We start from the raw sequence: 20,494 nt of genomic DNA, 5'->3' as shown, positions 1-20,494 counted from the left end.
AAATTTTGCATGCATACATTTCTTGTCAAGGTCAACTTCTTGAGCTATCAATGATTAAAAAATAATTTTCTATTGTCCCTAATGAGATATATGATTTCATATTAAAATGTGGTTTGGGGCTCATTGCACCCAAAGTATAAACACTAGCAAGTTCAAATTTTGCATGCATACATTTCTTGTCAAGGTCAACTTCATTAGCTATCAATAATTTTAAAATTATTTTTCATTGGTTAATGAGATATATGATTTCATATTAAAAAGTGGTTTGGGGCTCATTGCACCCAAAGTATGGGGATGTGACCTTTGATCTTTATGACATGAATGCATGTTGTCAAGATACACGATATTATGCAAAGAAATTACCCAAAATATATTAATGTAAAAAGTTATTCGTCCGTTTCGCATTTTACAAAAATGCGAAACGGGCTCATTGCACCAAAGTATAAACACCAGCAAGTTCAAATTTTGCATGCATACATTTCTTGTCAAGGTCAACTTCTTGAGCTATCAATGATTATAAAATAATTTTCTATTGTCTAATGAGATATATGATTTCATATTAAAAAGTGGTTTGGGGCTCATTGCACCCAAAGTATAAACACTAGCAAGTTCAAATTTTGCATGCATACATTTCTTGTCAAGGTCAACTTCATTAGCTATCAATAATTTTAAAATTATTTTTCATTGGTTAATGAGATATATAATTTCATATTAAAAAGTGGTTTGGGGCTCATTGCACCCAAAGTATGGGGATGTGACCTTTGATCTTTATCACATGAATGCATGTTGTCAAGATACACGATATTATGCAAAGAAATTACCCAAAATATATTATTGTAAAAGTTATTAAATCCGCTTCGCATTTTACAAAAATGCTAAACAGGCTCATTGCACCCAAAGTATAAACACCAGCAAGTTCAAATTTTGCATGCATACATTTCTTGTCAAGGTCAACTTCTTGAGCTATCAATGATTAAAAAAATAATTTTCTATTGTCTAATGAGATATATGATTTCATATTAAAAAGTGGTTTGGGGCTCATTGCACCCAAAGTATAAACACTAGCAAGTTCAAATTGTGCATGCATACATTTCTTGTCAAGGTCAACTTCATTAGCTATCAATAATTTTAAAATTATTTTTCATTGGTTAATGAGATATATGATTTCATATTAAAAAGTGGTTTGGGGCTCATTGCACCCAAAGTATGGGGATGTGACCTTTGATCTTTATCACATGAATGCATGTTGTCAAGATACACGATATTATGCAAAGAAAATACCTAAAATATATTTTTGTAAAGAGTTATTCGTCATATTCGCATTTTACAAAAATGCGAAACGGGCTCATTGCACCCAAAGTATAAACACCAGCAAGTTCAAATTTTGCATGCATACATTTCTTGTCAAGGTCAACTTCTTGAGCTATCAATGATTAAAAAACAATTTTCTATTGTCTAATGAGATATATGATTTCATATTAAAAAGTGGTTTGGGGCTCATTGCACCCAAAGTATAAACACCAGCAAGTTCAAATTTTGCATGCATACATTTCTTGTCAAGGTCAACTTCATTAGCTATCAAATAATTTTAAAATTATTTTTCATTGGTTAATGAGATATATGATTTCATATAAAAAAAGTGGTTTGGGGCTCATTGCACCCAAAGTATGGGGATGTGACCTTTGATCTTTATCACATGAATGCATGTTGTCAAGATACACGATATTATGCAAAGAAATTACCCAAAATATATTAATGTAAAAGTTATTAAATCCGTTTCGCATTTTACAAAAATGCTAAACGGGCTCATTGCACCCAAAGTATAAACACCAGCAAGTTCAAATTTTGCATGCATACATTTCTTGTCAAGGTCAACTTCTTGAGCTATCAATGATTAAAAAATAATTTTTATTGCCTAATGAGATATATGATTTCATATTAAAAAGTGGTTTGGGGCTCATTGCACCCAAAGTATGGGGATGTGACCTTTGATCTTTATCACATGAATGTGTGTTGTCAAGATACATGATATTATGCAAAGAAATTACCCAAAATATTTTAATGCAAAAAGTTATTCGTCCGTATCGCATTTTACAAAAATGCGAAACGGGCTCATTGCACCATAGTGTAGGCCATTGCAGTCAGAGTGTACAAGGTTTATATTCCGCAGTTGTGTTTCTTGCAATTCATGAGATTTTCCTGCAGATAGTTCTTCACATTCATCTATGTTCACACGTTTCTCAACAACAACAACAACAACAACATAAAAAAAACTTAATGCAAGATGAGCCAACTATAATACCAGGATAAGGTAAATTTATTAAATTTAACTTTAAAATGCTTAATAATTTAATCTAGGTCATTGAAACACATGAATAATAACAAATCATCAAAATCATAAACTAGTTAAGGGACACCTTAAAAATCTGTTTCGCTTTAGTTTCGTTTCATTTCGCTTTCATTTCATTTCGCTTTCGTTTCAAAAAATACAGTAAGTCAGATAACTCTTTCAATCGTGTTACAGTACGATTTGTTGTGTAGATCACCATCCTGCACGCCATGAATGTACTGTATTACGAACGGAAGTAGTCTTTTGCACAGAATGTTGGTTTAATAAAGTACAATATACTCTTGTAAAAAAATAATTACCAAAAATAATGAGGGCATCCTCCTCAAAAAATGTTATAATATGACTTTAAGGGTGACTAATAGACATGTAAGCAGGCTGGGTAGTCCAAAGTGGCAAGAGCTGGCAAGTTTGTCCCAGTTGAATTGCATGATCCCAAAAGTGCTGATTTTAAATGTTCATCTCAATTTCACCTGAAAATAATTATAATTGTGTTCCCATCAGGTGGCAATTATCTGTGACTCTTCCATACTCTGATATGCTCATTGTGGGTACAAGGAGTGTATGAAAACGCTAAAAGATTCACTTTAAATTATTAGCCATTCAGGTATTAATTTCAACTTTTAGATTTTATTGCAAAAACTGTACAGGTACAATCAACACTTAATATATATTTTCTCTCATGTTTAGTATGAGTACTGTACTGCCTTTCAAACGTCTATTTTGAGCATAATATTTACAATTCTAACACTGACAGGATTTCTAATCTGTTTTAAGTTCTATTGTGAATTTTAAAATCACAAGGTTGAACAAAAGAATTCCAATCAAAGGGCAGTGCAATAACAACAAGCTGGGAGATATTGTACAAGGCCACTTCTGATAAAGTTTAAGCCGCTTAAACATTGGTACCTTTGTAATGAATTCTAATTAATGTATCTTTTCAGATCACTATTCTGTGTAAACCAATCATGGCATTATTCACACTGATAGGCTTTCTGTGTGAGTTCTGATATGGTCCAGAAGGTGATGTTTTGGGGCAATATATTTCTGACAGTGCTCACACTAAAATGGTTTAAATTCTCTTTAGCATGAGTTCTCAAATGGGATGTGAGGCTACCCCTATGAGGAAAACATTTCTAACAGTACTCACTCATGGGGTTTCTCTTTGGTGTGAATTCTCACATGTTGTTGCAGATTTGTTCTCTGTGCAAAACATTTCTGGCAATATTCACACTGAAAGGGTTTCTCTTTGGTGTGAGTTCTGATATGGTCCACAAGGACACTTTTTCGGGCAAAACATTTCTCACAGTACTCGCACTGAAAGGGTTTCTCTTTAGTGTGAGTTTTCACGTGTCTTTTAAGGTCACTTTTTTGTGCAAAACATTTCTGGCAGTATTCACACTGGAAGGGTTTCTCCTTGGTATGAATTCTGATATGAGTAATGAGGTTATGCTTTTGAGCAAAACATTTCTGACAGTACTCACATTGATAGGGTTTAAGTTTGGTGTGAAGTCTATTGTGTGATATAAGGTTGGTTTTTCGGGCAAAACATTTCTGACAGTACTCACACTGGAAGGGTTTCTCCTTGGTATGAATTCTGATATGGGTTATGAGGTTATTCTTTTGAGCAAAACATTTCTGACAGTACTCACACTGATAGGACTTATGTTTGGTGTGAAGTCTAATGTGTGTTATAAGGTTGTTTTTTCGGTTAAAACATTTCTGACAGTACTCACACTGGAAGGGTTTCTCCTTCGTGTGAATTCTGATATGGCCCACAAGGAAACCTTTTTGGGCAAAACATTTCTGACAGTACTCACACTGAAAGGGTTTCTCTTTGGTGTGAGTCCTGATATGTTCCACCAAAATACTTTTTCGAGCAAAACATTTCTGACAGTACTCACACTGATAGGGTCTCTCCTTAGTGTGAATTTTGATGTGTCTTTTCAAATTACCATTTAGTGTAAAACATTTCTGACAGTAATCACACTGATAGGGTTTCTCTTTAATGTTCATAAAGCTTTTACTTTGGTACAATACCTTCCTCTGGCTATTCAAATATCTTAGCAGCACTCCATTGTTTGACAAACTTTTCTGATAAAACACACCTTTGCCTCTATGGGCCCGCACATATTTAATCAGATGTTTGTTAACATGAGGTTTCAATTTGTCCAACGAATAATGATTGAGTCCACAGAATGTACAAGTAAATGGTTTGAACAGTTTTGTTGCCATATTCTTCTGTTTTGAAACAACATTCAACTAAGGGAAACAATCATGTTACTGTATGCACCTAAACCCACCATCAAGTCAATTCTAGTAAAGTGGTCCTTAGTGTAGCAGCACCAATAGAGGAACACAATCCGCACTGGCTTTAGTCTTGGCCCTGGTTCTAATTTTAGTTTCCAATTCCAGATATTATCACACTGCATCAAAATATCTGAAAAGTTACAACATGAATGATTGGCGTTATAGTCTAAAATTCTATTCTCAAACCAAATGTTGTTTTATTAGGAACAGTCAAGAGGTTTGTTTTATATATATATATTTCATGATCCAGTTTAATCTCATCTCAATTTCACCCGAAAATGTTGTTCCCATCAGGTGGCAATCGACCTAGTTATACCTAGTTGTTGTTGGTACAGATTCACTTTAAATGATTAGCCATTCAGGTTTAAATTTCAAGTTTTAAATTTTATTGCAAAACTGTACAGGTTCTTCATCAATTTCAACCTTTCTCTTTCCAATAAATTAAATCCCATTCAGTGATCCCAGCTGAAGTGCCTTAAAATTAAAAATTGAAGGACAAGTACCGTACTGACGCGAGTATAGTCCCACCTTCGAGTAAAGTCCCACTCCCAAATTTTCGAAAAGTTTCAGAAATTAAAAAAAAAAGTTTTTTATTTTTTCGGCTTTGTAGTGTCCCTGGACCTAGACCTAAATGCTAGGATCATTCATGGTTGACCTAAAAATAAAAAATAAAAAAAAAATTTCAAGATGTTTTGTATTTTTAATATGAAAATTGATATTTTGTATTCATGTCATACTCTATTAATGATTTCAAAATGCATTTTGAATGCATTTAAATCATAAATTTTTTTTTTTTGAGTATAGTCCCACCCCCAATTTGGACAAATGTTCACCCAAAAACGGGGTGGGACTATACTCAGCCAGTACGGTAATTAAAATTGTTATTAGGTTTTTTCTTTAATGAAAAATTTGGAAAAAAAATGACAAAAACAGCAGTATTGACATATTTGGGACTTTAAGAGAAATTACAGATTTATGTAAATTGTTGTCTTTAATAAATGGTTTTCAGCTTCATAACCACTAATAAAGCTAGGTGCCAAAATCTGAATTTCAATGATTTTTTTATGATCCATCAGATGAGCAAACCACTGAATGGGCATTTAGTTTCTCTCAGTTTTGTAAGAGTCCTGTTCTGTCTTTTCATGTCTATTTTGAGCATATTTACTACATTTCTAAAATTGAAAAGGTTTCTAATTTGTTATCAGTTCTATTGTGAATTTTCAAATCACATGTTTGAACAAATTAAATTTCACCAGTCCTTAAAGGTTAATCATGATTTCTTCGTGGTGGTTCAACAGTGCAATAATTATGAGCCCTGGGGAGAATAACATTGGAGGACAATAATTTTTTGACAAGCCACGGCGGGAACAATTTTTGGCAGGTCAAAAGGGGATCAAGTCAATTGATTTTTGGCACACATTCTTGAGACACCTTTCAAACAAAATGCTCTAATTAGTCTTATAAAAGCACTACCCAAATATGCAACATTTCAACCTCGACTTTTCAAAACTGAGTTTCATCCCAAAAGTTTGCCATGAGTAAAATGGGAATGGAAGGAATTTTTTCAGACTGAGAGGGGAGCAAGCAATTTTTGGCATATGCCACTTGGAAATTTTGTCCCCTTTGCCAGGACAATTTCCAAGAGTATTCACACTGAAAGGTTTTTGCTTTGGTGTGAATTCTGATGTGATCCCGGGATGTGATTTAAAAAATATAACTCTCTCATCAAAGGTTTACAGGAAAAAGATTATAGCAGTGAGTATCAGTCTCATTCCCACTCTAAATGTGTTAAGCATGTATTATACGCGATATGGCATTAATGGCAATGCATAAAGCATTGGGACAAGGGGGAACAATCTAACGATAAATATAATCAACGGTTTGACCATGGTAAAATATTCATATCACAATATTCAACCAAGAAAATGACAATGAGCTATACAAGGTGTCCCAAAAAAAATTACCAGGTGCATGACTTTGGACACTCACGGAATGACATCGGAATCAAACAATTTAAAAAGTAGTATGTAGATTATTTATTGTTTATCTTATATGCAAATTGTATTTGATTAGGTTAATTGTATTTGATTATGTTAGGCGATAACATAATGCCTGCATCAATTCAGTTCATTCCAAGTTTGATCAACAGGCACTTTTTTCATACACCCTTTCCAGCAGTGGCATAGCCAAGGGGGGCAAGGGGCAGCTGTGTTAATTAATTTTTGATCATTTTCATCAAAGCCCCCCCCCCCCCTAAAAAAAATTGCCTTGCCTTCCCCCTCTTGAAAAAGTCCTGGCTACACCACTGCTTCCCATAGCCAGATTTACATATTTGAGGCCCTGGGCCAGTCCAAACATTAGGGCTACATCCTTTTTTTAAACGTTGTTGCATATGGTGCCTATATTTATCGACTTATGTCATAATTCATTCACATGGTAATTTTTTCTGGGACACCCTGTATAATAGTGGAATAATTTAGTGTGTGCTCTGTAGTTTTTGTCACATTATTCACACATATAGACGAATCCAACGAGCTAAGTCATGGTCAGGATTTGGTCGGCCATCTTTGGTTTCCCGCTAGCACCAACCTGGGGTTTTGAGCACCCGATTGTGCAAATAAAAGCCGCCTAACACCTGAAAGATGCAAAAGATGCAAAGACGAGGAGGGTTAATAGAATAATAATATACAATAGAGGTAATCCTGTCGCATCTATTCACACCTTTTGTTCATCCATTTGTACATCTATAAATAGATACGACAGGATTACCTGCAGAATTATCTCTATTGTATTATTCTATTAACCCTCCTCGACCTTCTCTAGGTGTAAGGCGGCTTTTATTTGCACAACTGTTGGAACTGTATTGTGTTGTAAACTTCTTTTGTCTACCTGTGTTTTCGCGGAAGGTGTAAAACGGGTGATGGAATGCAGTTTAAAATTTCCGCCAAGGCGAATCATTTCACATTTTGGATGCATTGTAGCCGACGGGGACCCAACTAAAGGCTGCTAGTCAGGTGTAGGAATGCGTGTATTTGGATTCGTCTATAGGGTTTCTACCTGGGTGTGAGTTCTGATATGGTCTGCAAGAGCATGATTTTGGTCAAAACATATCTGACAGGTGTGAATTCTAAAATGGTCCACAAGGACACTTTTGCAGACAAACCATTTTTGACAGTTCTCACACTGAAATGGTTTCTCTTTGGTGTGAGTTGTCATGTGTGGTAATTTGTGGTATTAAACCAGTTTTCTATGCAAAACATTTCTGGCAGTATTCACACTGATAGGGTTTCTGCATAGTGTGAGTTCTGGCCACAAAGCCATTTTTATAAGAAAAAGATTTCTGACAATGCTCATACAGACAGGGTTTCTCCTTGGTGTGAGTTCTGATAATGGATTATGAAGTTATGCTTTAGAGCAAAACGTTTTGACAGTACTTGCACTCATGTGATTTATGTTTGTTGTGAAGTCTAATGTGAGTCATAAGGATGGTTTTCCGGGCAAAACATTTATGACAGTACTCACACTGGAAAGGTTTAACTCCTTAATGTGTTTTCTGATATGGTTCACAAGGAAACCTTTTTTGGCAAAATATTTCTGACAATACTCGCACTGAACAGGTGTCCTCATGTGAGTTCCGATATGTGTTTTCAGAGTACTACTCTGGGTGAAAGACTTCTGACAGTACTCACACTGAAAGGGTTTCTCTTTGGTGTGAATTCTGATATGGTTCAGAAGGTAACGTTTTCGGGTAAAACATTTCTGGCAGTATTCACACTGAAAGGGTTCCTCTTTAGTGTGAGTTCTGATATGGAGTGTGAGGTTATGCTTTTGGGAAAACCATTTCTGACAGTACTCACACTGATAGGGTTTCTCTTTGGTGTGAATTCTCAAATGATTTTGCAGAATTGATTTCTGTGTAAAACAGTTATGGCAATATTCACACTGAAAGGGTTTCTCTTTGGTATGAGTTCTGATATGCGCCACAAGGATATTTTTTCGGGCAAAAGAAATCTGACATTGCTCACACTGAAAGGGTTTCTCCTTAGTGTGAATTCTGATGTGTCTTTTCAAATTATTTTTCCGTGTAAAACATTTCTGACAGTACTCGCACTGATAGGGTTTCTCTTTAATGTTCATAAAGTTTTTACTTTGGTACCATACCTTCTTGTGGCTATTCAAATATCTTAGCAGCACACCATTGTTTGACAAACTTTTCTGATAAAATACAGTTTTGCTTCTATGAGCCCGCACATATTTAATCAGATGATTGTTAAAATGAGGTTTCAATTTGTCCAATGAATAATGATTGAGTCCACAGAATGGACAAGAAAATGGTTTGAAAAGTTTTGTCGCCATCTGCTATTGTTTTCAACATGCAGTCATTCATATAGTGAACTTCAGATGAACGTAACAACAATCAAAAATGGAAACAAAATCATGTTACTGTACATGTATGCACCTAAACCCACCATTGAAGTCAATTCTAGTAAAACGCCCTTGGTGGAGCATCAGGATTAGAACATCACAATCCGCACTGGCTTCAGTCTTAGTCCTGGTTCTAATTTTAGTTTCCAATTGCAGATATTTTCACACAGCACCAAAATATCTGAAAAGTCAAAACATGAATGGTTTGTCATTATAGTCTAAAATTCTATTCTCAAACTCTTGCATATTGTTTTATGTGAAATTAGAGATTTTTCATTAAAAAAATATTTGCCAAACTGGTCCACTAATTGATCAACCAGCACAAACAGGTGCATTCTACAATAAATAGCACATGCGAAGTTATTGTGTGTTCCTGTAGCCAACTTTTTGAGACCATGAGGGCACAAAATTGCAAATGTGCAAATCATACTGTTGTTTGAAAAGCTCCAAAGTTTGCAAGCCGACACACTCCCAGAATTACTTCTGTGCTTTAAACACTGCAAATCATTTATTGGATTTCAACATTTTTTTCATTGCAAGCTTTGAGACCTACTATATTTATTTTGGCCTTATCATCTCGAGTCAGGTCTTGGTATTATCTTAAGGTGACAAGTTGTTTGCACTGAAACAAGCATGATTACCAAATTGGAACTAGAACTACAGTATCATGCGTTTCTGCTGGTTGAGTATATTTTCTTGTTTGTCCCTGAAGTTGGCAGTGTATCTGTTCCAACAGTACAATTTTATTAATTTTTGGTTTTATTTATAGTTTGTCTGCTCTGGTGCGGTGATTTTCATCAATAATTCCAGTGCACTTTCATATTTTTTACTTGATTGCTGTGCAAGATGCTTTAAATTTGAAAGAAAATTTTATTTGAGCTATTTACGTACAGCAAGATCTTCCCTTCCCAAACCAAATCCCTGGACTGGTGGTAACCCACATTCAGGGTGAACCTGGTCTGGGGATGACATTTTGTAAATTAATTTTGAAGAGCAGCAACGACACCACTTGCATTACATTCCAGATGTTAAATCTACATGCTATGAAAAAGTTTGGAAAAAAAAAGAATTTGGTGTTTTTTTTTATTTTGGAGAGATATTTCTATATGGAGAGAGTGCCCATTGAGGGTGCTATTACATGTACCTCCATTTCCGTAAAGTGTGATTTAAAAAAAATGACCAATGCTATTTTCCTGAAATTTTAAGAGTATGTGGTATGAACATGTAGAAATATAATGAAATGGTTGCCTTGCTCTTCTTCAATAAACTAAATATTCCTATACCCTGGGCCTATATACCACAATACTAGTGTAACCAGACTGGGTAGTGCAAGAGATGGCAAGTTTGTCTCAATTTCACATAAATATATTGTTACCATCAGGTGGCAATCTGCTCCTCTTCCATCCCCTCCAGAAAAATACAGCACTAATTTTTTTGGATAAAAAATATGACCCTGTTTTGCTAAATGAAACATAGTTAAACCCTGATCCTTTAGTTAGTCCGAAATGGCAATGAAAGTAAAATTTTAATGTTTGGTCAATTTTTGGAAATAAGGGCCAAAAACATGCATTTTAGGGTGTTTTTCAACCTTTTTCGTATTCTGTGACAATCAAGCCCAAAAACTTGAACAAAGACTAATTTCAAGTTATGCATTTTAATTTTTGGAAAACACATTTTCCAATCTTTTTCATAACCAATTAACAATTTAACAACATATAATATTAAAATTATGAGATAATGCACATATCAAATGCAACCCCGGCCCCGGGACTTGACATCATGTGACCGGGATTTGACAAAATGTGTCCTGGGGGGAGCCGGGTGTTAGCCGGGACTGGTATAAGAATCAACGTCGGCCAAAACCCCGGGAAATTGGGCTGGGACTTTACCCGGGCGAGAGCCGGGATTATGTTGCAGTAGGCCATGTATCTGCTATTTAACGGGGCTCTGAAGTTAGCATGTTTAACCATACCACACTGGCCTCTTATGCATGTGCAAACGAGAGCCTGCTATACGCTTATTTATGCCGAATGTATTAGTTTTTATTTTTTATGTTAATTTTAAGTTTTAACCACCCGCCGAGATTTTTTAATCACAAATCGTTGAAAGGATGTTTTAAATAATATCCAAAATGTCAGTCAAAATATTAATCAATGGTAATTTGATTTTAAACAAGATACAAGGTAGGCATATGTGACCATCCATCTCAAACCGTTCGTTAAGTCGGCAAATTGTATTTCGAGTTACAGTCCAAAATGTGTACAAAGCTTGTATTCATAATGTACCTGATAATTGTCCTACAAGTGTCTCATTTCAGTCCAGTCAAAATACCAATCTTTAATCCTATTGTTGAAGAGGATAATAAGCTTATACTTATAGTAAATAGCTTTAGTCTTTGTTTGCTTTGGCTAAATCCTGTTCAAGTGGTGAGTTAACCAACAATTAACAATGAGAGGACATTCCTGAACTTCGTTGACTTGGGGATGATTTGAATTGACCGCCAATTATGACCATTTGATATTTAATACCAGCAATGTAGAAAAAGAGATATATTGTAGCACCAAAATAATGTACCTTTTTACTGAAGTAGCAAAGTTTAACATTTCATGTACATATCCTTAAAACATTTGAATCCATGCTTTCTTCAAATGTTTTCAGCTTTGACAGCCAGTTGCCATGGCAATTGCCATGAGCATGAAAGTTAGTCTTAAAAACACAGTGGTCAATCTGTCATCCTAACCAGCTGGACTTCACTTGGGTCACCATACTATATGCCCTCTGGCAATTCCAGCCCTGAAACTCACTCCCCTGCCCAGCTGACCTCCAGAGCACCAGGAATGTGTTGACATGTAAAAGGTCAAACATCAGCAGGTGTCGAGGTATATAAGATCAAATTATGAAATCCAATATCAGAAAAAGAAACCAGTGAAACAAAATTAATTACCCTCGCTTTTCTCTAATCGAGGGTAATTTTGCTAAAGTTCTTTAAGGACCCGTCGACGAAATGACAAGCCATAACCCCGCTTCTGGATATTGTTTGAAGTCAAATGATATATCATTGTAAAGCTTATGATATATATTTTCTAAATTCGCAAGAAAACAAAATTGACCAGGGGCCGACTTTACAAGCGTTTCGATGTGGATGGTCACATATTTGGATGGGGTATGGGCCTTTATACAGAATAGCCTCATTATTATTGAAGTTGCATTTTGGATTGACATAAAAAAATTGTATATAGGCCTATAATATTAAAATATGTGCAAAGATCAGATATTCACCACTCCCGTATCCTGGACAGATGTAAATGTAGTGATCTGTTTCTTTCAAATCTTTGATGTTTTAATCATATAGACCTACATCTGTACATGTAGGCCCTATATCAATACGATATTCCTGGTTTATTCCCGCAATTTTCCGCCCCGCCATTCATGCTTCGTAATATTCAAAACAAGCATGCATATTATATATAGCCATGGCACACAGGTACACTAGGTATCCCCCTCTTGTCCCGTTCCCCATTGCCACTGTAAAGCATGAAAAATACGCGAAGTGACTAAGTTGGAAAGTCGGGTGACTGGGTCCAACATTGATATATGCAACGTAAAATACCTTCGACGGTGTGCCAAAATCACTGAAATGTATACCAAAACTGTGGCACGAGTCCTTGTACACCTTCAACTAGGAAGACCAACCCCCATGTCGCGTCACACTCCCTGCACCCTCCTGGCCACGGGTCTGGGATATCAAATCCGGGTATCAAATTCACCCAGCATGTCCAGAGCTCGACAGTCCATTGAAGATGTACCTGCCGCGGATTTTGAGTACGCCTGACAAGATTGCTGCGATATTAAAACCATTAGGATCAACAGGCCTATATCCGATGCTCAGGACCGGGAACTTGGGCCGAGGAATACCCTGGGTTTGCATCGGTTTGTATTGGATAATCGCCCCGGGAGGGCCGGGGAGTGGCTGAGAGTTTTGCCCGGGTGGGTCCAGGACTGGCCAGGTGTTTACCCGGGACTTGAACTTTTAACCCAAAAATCCACAGCCCACGACCCGGCCATTCCCGGGTCCCCAGGGGCCGGGATTGCATTTGATATGTGCATAACTCATAGCCTATACTCAAGATTTTGAATGCTTAGACTTGTGCCAAGTCTTACAATTTTATGAATACAATTGTAAGAAAACATGCAAAATTGCACGTTTTTGAACCATTTCCCCTCAAATTGCAAAAATATTAAAATTTGACTTTTATTGCCAGTTAGAACTAACTAAACGATTAGGATTTAGCTATGTTTCATTTGGCAAAACAGGATAATATTTTTTAATCCAAAATAATTAGCTAGTGCTGTATTTTTCTGGAATGGGGAGTATAGTTATGCTCATTGTGAGAACAAGGAGTGTGAGAAAACTCTACAAGATCTTTCAATAATTAGCCATTCAGGTTAAATTTCAAGTTTTAAATTTTATTGCAAAATTGTACAGGCACAGGCGCTATATAAATTCTGTGTATCTTCAATTTCCATCTTGCTATTTCCCATCAACAATTAAAAGGGCATTTCGTGATCCACAGCATCATCCCCTCACTTTTCTCAAAAAAAGTTGAATAATTTTATATCACTGGAAACCTCTGGCTACATAATGTTAAATGTACAAAAAAATTCTTGCAGATTAATTCGCTCAGCAAAGATATCATGAAATTTGAATTTATTTGGAATCAACTGAAATTTTGGGAATAAGTTTTTTCAAGGATATCTACTGAAAAATGTCATAAAAAGAGGATGCTAGGATCACAAAATGCTCCTTTAATATATAGTTCCTCTCAGTTTCATACGAGTCATGTTATACCTTTTCAGTTGATTTTGAGCATATTTACTACAATTCTAACACTGAAAGGGTTTCTAATTTGTTAAAAGTTCTATTGTGCATTTTCAAATCACTCGTTTGAACAAAAGAATTCCATCAGTCCTCACATGTTAGTCATGATTTCTCCTTGGTATATCTATGGGGCTGTGCAATAATTATGAGCCCCGGGGAGGGTAAAATTGGGGGACAATAATCTTTTAGTGAGCCAAGGGGGGAAATGTTTGGCAGGTCCAAAGTGTGGAGGGTGAGTTATTTTTGGCACACATTTTTGGGACACCTTTTACAAAACGCTTAAAATATTGGCTTAGAAAAACCGTAAGCAATTGTTCAAAAATGCAAAATATCCTCCTTGCTGCACTTGCATAATATACAGGGTGTCCCAAAACAAAAAATATGTTGGTATGTAAAGAAGCCTTTACCCATTAGCTTTAATAAACCGAAACAATTATTTCAATCGGCTCATAACTTTTGAAGATATGCCCTTTTAAAGAAATGTATCCGTTTTTCACTCTGGTTTGGCTACTTCAAAGAATGAAAAGTGCATATACCATACATGAATATAAAATATTCCTCGATGATAACTTTATAAAATAATAACAACTTTACTTTAGGGAATGGGCTTTACCGGTGGGCTTATGGGTTATGGATTTTGTTAAGTGTCATTAATTTGGGCGAAATTGATGCGGGATGGGACTTCTTTGCTATACTTGCAATTATGTTTTTCTCGGTTATTTTATGCCTTTTTGCTTTATTATGTTTCTTACTTTATTGTTTGTTTCTTTCTTTTTATTGACAACCTAAGTCATTTCTCTTTTTGGAATAAAAGGGCTGTTTAGTTTGTCTTTGGTTCTTTTGAAGTGTGTTTACTGTGCTGCTCTGCCCTCTACCTGGTTGCCTCCTTGACGAATAAAGGTTTCAGCCCTAGTCCTCATTGCACGAATTGCGTTGCGTACCAACCTTGTGCGCCGGATACTTGCGAATATAGCAATAATACGTTTGCAAAGATCTTGGATTTTGCCACAAATGAAGAAATCAAGTGGTGTGAGGTCTAGTGATCTTGCAGGCCACTCCACAGCATGACCCATCCCAACCACTCTTATGGTTCACAAGGCTATTTCTTTAAGCAAAACATTTCTGACAGTGCTCACACTGAAAGGGTCTTCTCTTTGGTGTGAATTCCGATATGGTTCAAAAGGGTGCTTTTTCGGGCAAACCATTTCTGACAGTGCTCACACTGAAAGGGTCTCTCTTTGGTGTGAGTTCCAATGTTTCTTTTCAGATCGTTATTCCGTAAAAAATATTTTTTGCAATGCTCACATTGATATTTTTTTTTCTTTGGTGTGAGTTCTGGTATGGTCCACAAGGACACTTTTTCGGGCAAAACATTTTTGACAGTACTCACACTGAAAGGGTTTCTCTTTGGTATGAATTCTGATATGGTCCACAAGTACATGTTTTCGGGCAAAATATTTCTGACAGTACTCACACTGAAAGGGTTTCTCTTTGGTGTGAATTCTGATATGGTTCTCAAGGACATGTTTTAGAGTAAAACATTTCTGACAGTGCTCACACTGATAGAGTCTCTCCTTAGTGTGAATTCTGATGTGTCTTTTCAAATTAGCATTCAGTGTAAAACATTTTTGACAGTACTCACACTGATAGGGTTTCTCTTTGGTGTGAATTCTGATATGGTTCACAAGGATACTTTTTCGGGCAAAACATTTCTGACAGTACTCACACTGATAGAGTCTCTCCTTAGTGTGAATTCTGATGTGTCTTTTCAAATTACCATTCAGTGTAAAACATTTCTGACAGTACTCACACTGATAGGGTTTCTCTTTAGTGTGAATTCTGATGTGTCTTTTCAAATTACCATTTAGAGTAAAACATTTCTGACAGTACTCACACTGATAAGGTTTCTCTTTGGTGTGAATTCTGATATGGTTCATAAGGAGACCTTTTTGGGCGAAAGATTTCTGACAATACTCACACTGATAGGGTTTCTCTTCAATGTTCATTAAGTTTTTACTTTGGTACCATACCTTCTTGTGGCTATTCAAATATCTTAGCAGCACACCATTGTCTGACAAGCTTTTCTGATAAAACACACCTTTGCCTCTATGGGCCCGCACATATCTATTCAGATGTTTGTTAACATGAGGTTTCAATTTGTCCAATGAATAATGATTGAGTCCACAAAATGGACAAGAAAATGGTTTGAAAAGTTTTGTCGCCATCTGCTTTTGTTTTCAACATGCAGTCATTCATATAGTGAACTTCAGATGAATGAAACAACATTCAACATATGGAAACAAAATCATGTTATTGTGTGCACCTAAACCCACCATTGAATTCAATTCTAGTAAAGAAGCCCTTGGTGGAGCAGTCAGCATAACACCACAATCCGCACTGGATTCAGTCTTAGTTCTGGTTTTAATTTTAGTTTCCCAATTGCAGATATTTTCACAGGGCGTCAGAATATCTGAAAAGTTAAAACATGAATGCTTGGTGTTAAATTGTATTCTCAAACCACATTGTTTTACATCTTGAAGGGATAATCATAAATGTTTTGAAACAATTTTGTCTAACTGCTCCACTAAATGATCAACCAGCATGAGCAGGTGCATTCTACAAAGCACGTTTATTGAGTGTTCCTGCAGCCAGCTTTTTTAGACCAGGGGCACAAGATTGGACTACGAGTATACATTTTACCAAGTTGGAATAGGAATTTGCTTCATTTTGCATATATATGCAAGTGATGACATTTCAGGTGTGGCTATTTTCAGAAAAGAGAAGAGGTTGCTTTATTCAACTTGAAGAGGTTAGGCAGATATGAAATGCTGGATAGTTTTTTGTTTATGTATAATATTTGCTGTAATCAACGAAATCTGGCGACTCATTTTCAGTCCAGATTGACGCCCAACATATTCAAATTGGTTAAATTTTGACGAAAATAGGATTTTTTTTTTTTGAATGAACACTTGTCCAATTGTTTCCCCGTATATTAACCAAATGGCATTCTTAGTCAGTGTGTGTGGTCTAGTTCGTAGACACATAATTTGATTGGACAATACAGGATTAGACCTCAATTTATCTCAATTTCACCAGAAAATATTTTTCCCATTATGCTCCTCTTCCATACCCTAGTTAACCCATTGTGGGTACAAATAGTGTGAGAAAACTTTAAATGATATAAAGCCATTCAGGTTTAAATTTCAAGTTTTAAACTTTATTGAAAAACTGTACAGGTTCCTCATCAATTTCCACCTTTCTTTCCAATCAACACCTAATATAGTTTCTCTCAGTCGTGTTATGCCTTTTTACACACTTGTAACTATTTTGAGCATACTATTTACTGCAATTCTAACATTGAAAGGTATGTATGCACAAACCAAGTTAGGTCAGTGTAACTATGGAGGTTAGACTTAGGGAGGGAACCCTTTAATCTTTTCTTTTCCTCCTTTACTCAAAGTCCAAACACTAAATTGCAGCAATCTAATATTAAGCTACATGTATTTGCCCTTAACAGTATCTACACAATATTATAGAAAAAGGGTATGCAAATACCAAACAGTTCATTTGCCATAAAACTAACTCCGTATTAGACCAGGTCTAAAGTAAAACCTGGTCTAACTTGTTTTGGACATACGACCAAAGGGTTTCTAATTTGGTATTTAAGTTTGCCTGTGAATTTTCAAATCGTTTGAACAAAATAAATTCCATCAATCCTCACGGGCTAGTCATGATATCTCCTTGGTATGTCCAAGTGCCTGGAGAGGGTAAATTGGGGGACAAGAATTGTTTTGGCAAGCCAAGGGGGAACATTGGCAGGTCAAAAGGGATCTAGTCAAGTGATTTCTGGCACACATTTTAAATAACACGCTTTAATATTAAGGCTTTGAAAAACAGTAAGCAAACGGTTCAGATATGCAAAATTTCCACCTTGCTGCACTCGCATGATAGGCCTATATGTAGACCATTTAAGGGGGTACTACACCCCTGCCCAATTTTGTGCCTATTTTTGCAATTTTCTCAAAAACTATAGCACATTGGTGACAAGTAAGATATGTATATTATAGGGGCAAGGACTACAACTACTGCATTGGAATTTTTATTTCAGCACAGAAAACAGTTGTGGACTTACAGTCAAAATGAGGGAAAACCAATATTTGATCAATAAATCAATAACTACTTGCCTTGAGTTGCTGAATTTTCAGTGCAGTAGTTGTAGTCCTTGCCCCTATAATATACATATCTTACTTGTCACCAATGTGCTATAATTTTGAGAAAATGCAAAATAGGCACAAAATTGGCCGGGGTGTAGTACCCTCTTAAGGTTTTGAAATTGAGTTTGATCCCAATAATGTGCCATGACATTTTGGCAGACTGAGAGGGAGCGAAGCAATTTTTGGCACACCATTAGAAAATTTTACCCTCCCTTCCCATAACTCATTTTCATTACACAGCCCCTAAAAAGACTATACTATTTCCAAAAGAATTCACACTGTAAGACTTTCTCCTTGGTGTGATGTCTTATGTGATTATAACCCAAAAACACTTCTAATTAAAATAAACCCTATTCATTGAAACTTGAAGATTGCTCTTCAGTGTGAGATATGACGTGACGTACAAGGCCACTTCTGACAGCAAATTATTTCTGAAATCATACTGATAATATTAAATCATAATATTAAAGTAGCTTACACACCAGTAGCATAGGTTTCTGTGGGTTACTCTTTGGTTATACTTCTAATATGGTAAAAGGCTATATAGCAAAACGTTTCTGATAATATTCACACTTTTTCTAGCTATGGTGAATTTTCACATGTTTTATAAGATTACTATTCCGTGCAAAATATTTCTGACAATACTCACACTGATACGGTTTAGGCTTCTCTTTGATGTGAGTTCGAATGTGCTTTACAAGGATACTTTTTCTGGCAAAACATTTCTGACAGTGCTCACACTAAAAGGGTCTTGTTTTTGGTGTGAGTTCTTATGTGTCTTTTCAGATCGCTATTCCGTAAAAAATGTTTTTTGCAAAGCTCACATTGATAGTTTTTCTCTTTGGTGTGAGTTCTGATATGGTCCACAAGGATACCTTTCCGGGCAAAACATTTCTGACAATACTCACACTGAAAGGGTTTCTCTTTGGTGTGAGTTCTGATGTGGTTCAAAAGGGTGCTTCTTCGGGCAAAACATTTCTGACAGTGCTCACACTGATAGGGTTTCTCATTGGTATGAAATCTCACATGTCTTTGAAACTCACTATTCTGTGCAAAACATTTTAGACAGTACTCACACTGATAGGATTTCTCTTTGGTGTGAGTTCTGATATGGTCCACAAGGATACCTTTCCGGGCAAAACATTTCTGACAATACTCACACTGAAAGGGTTTCTCTTTGGTGTGAGTTCTGATATGGTCCACAAGGACACCTCTTCGAGCAAAACATTTCTGACAGTGCTCACACTGATATGGTTTCTCTTTGGTGTGAGTTCTGATATGGAGTGTGAGGTTATACTTTTGAGCAAAACATTTCTGACAATACTCACACTGATAGGGTTTCTCATTGCTGTGAAATCTCATATGTCTTCGAAGCTCACTATTCTGTGCAAAACATCTTGTACAGGAGTCACACTGATAGGGTTTCTCTTTGGTGTGAATTCTGATATGGTCCACAAGGACACTTCTTTGGGCAAACCATTTCTGACAGTGCTCACACTGAAAGGGTTTCTCTTTGGTGTGAGTTCTAATGTGTCTTTTCAGATTATTATTCTGTGAAAAACATTTTTTGCAATGCTCACATTGATAGTTTTTCTCTTTGGTGTGAGTTCTCATATGGTTCACAAGGACGCTTCTTTGGGCAAACCATTTCTGACAGTGCTCACACTGAAAAGGTTTCTCTTTGGTGTGAGTTCTAATGTGTCTTTTCAGATCGCTATTCTGTGAAAAACATTTTTTGCAATGCTCACATTGATAGTTTTTCTCTTTGGTGTGAGTTCTGATATGGTTCACAAGGACATGTTTTAGAGTAAAACATCTCTGACAGTACTCACACTGATAGGGTTTCTCTTTGGTATGAGTTCTGATGTGATTTGCGAGGCTACTGTTATGAGCAAAATATTTCTGACAATACTCACACTGTGGTTTACATTTCTCTTTGGTAAAACTTCTAATATGTTTCACAAAGACACCTTTTTGGGCAAAACATTTTTGACAATAGTGGTAGGTTTTCTCTTTGATGTTTTTACACCAGTTCCATAGCTTCCTGTGGCTATTCAAATATCTTATTAGCCCCACATATTTTGACAAGCTTTTGTGACAAACCATGCGTCTATGAGTCTGCACATATTTAATCAGATGTCTGTTAACATGGGTTTTCAATGTGTCCAAAGCGTAATGGTTCATTCCACAAAATGTACAAGTAAATGGTTTCAAAAGTTTCACTGCCATCTGTTTCTATTTGTAATATGCATTAATATAGTTAACTTAAGAAAAACCAAACAATATTCAAAGGTGTAGATCAAGTTACTTTGTACATCA

The 20,494-nt window shown here is 36.1% G+C and overlaps 2 protein-coding genes across 7 annotated transcripts in view; both read right to left on the bottom strand.

The window, feature by feature from the left end:
• Positions 1 to 20,494, bottom strand: part of LOC140171450 (uncharacterized) — a 71,719-nt gene that overhangs the window by 33,378 nt on the left and 17,847 nt on the right. For 2 of the 6 annotated variants that reach the window (XM_072194711.1, XM_072194715.1), the window contains 3 exons: positions 16,295 to 16,431; positions 9,127 to 9,263; positions 4,651 to 4,787 (listed from right to left, as the gene is read on the bottom strand). Coding sequence is in view for 1 of the 6 variants with exons in the window: in XM_072194717.1 (XP_072050818.1) it covers positions 3,494 to 4,582 (1,089 nt within the window). In the remaining 5 variants the exon portion in view is untranslated. Of the gene's footprint in view, positions 1 to 2,684; positions 4,788 to 9,126; positions 9,264 to 16,294; positions 16,432 to 20,494 lie in introns of those variants that run through there. The other 4 variants (XM_072194712.1, XM_072194713.1, XM_072194717.1 and 1 more) reach the window with 3 other exon arrangements.
• On the bottom strand, positions 14,362 to 20,494 carry LOC140170840 (uncharacterized). The gene is made up of 3 exons (XM_072194054.1): positions 18,913 to 20,494; positions 16,295 to 16,431; positions 14,362 to 16,198 (listed from the first exon to the last, which is right to left on the bottom strand). The coding sequence occupies exons 1-3, from the start codon at positions 20,402 to 20,404 to the stop codon at positions 15,263 to 15,265; spliced, it is 2,565 nt and encodes an 854-aa protein (XP_072050155.1). The 5' UTR covers positions 20,405 to 20,494; the 3' UTR covers positions 14,362 to 15,262.

Source organism: Amphiura filiformis, chromosome 15 (assembly GCF_039555335.1).
Source record: "Amphiura filiformis chromosome 15, Afil_fr2py, whole genome shotgun sequence".
Lineage (NCBI taxonomy): Eukaryota > Metazoa > Echinodermata > Ophiuroidea > Amphilepidida > Amphiuridae > Amphiura > Amphiura filiformis.
Note: the sequence above shows the minus strand (reverse complement) of the source record. Positions and strands in the feature narration are given on the sequence as shown.

Excerpts from the sequence above, each read along its gene's own strand:
- LOC140170840 (XM_072194054.1), bottom strand. The coding sequence starts at position 20,404 with ATGGCAGTGAAACTTTTGAAACCATTTACTTGTACATTTTGTGGAATG. Across the intron at positions 16,432-18,912 it reads AAACAAGACCCTTTTAGTGT|ATATTCTGACGCCCTGTGAA; the intron begins GAGCACTGTCAG and ends TTAACTTTTCAG. Across the intron at positions 16,199-16,294 it reads TACTAGAATTGAATTCAATG|AAACAAAAGCAGATGGCGAC; the intron begins GTGGGTTTAGGT and ends ACTGCATGTTGA.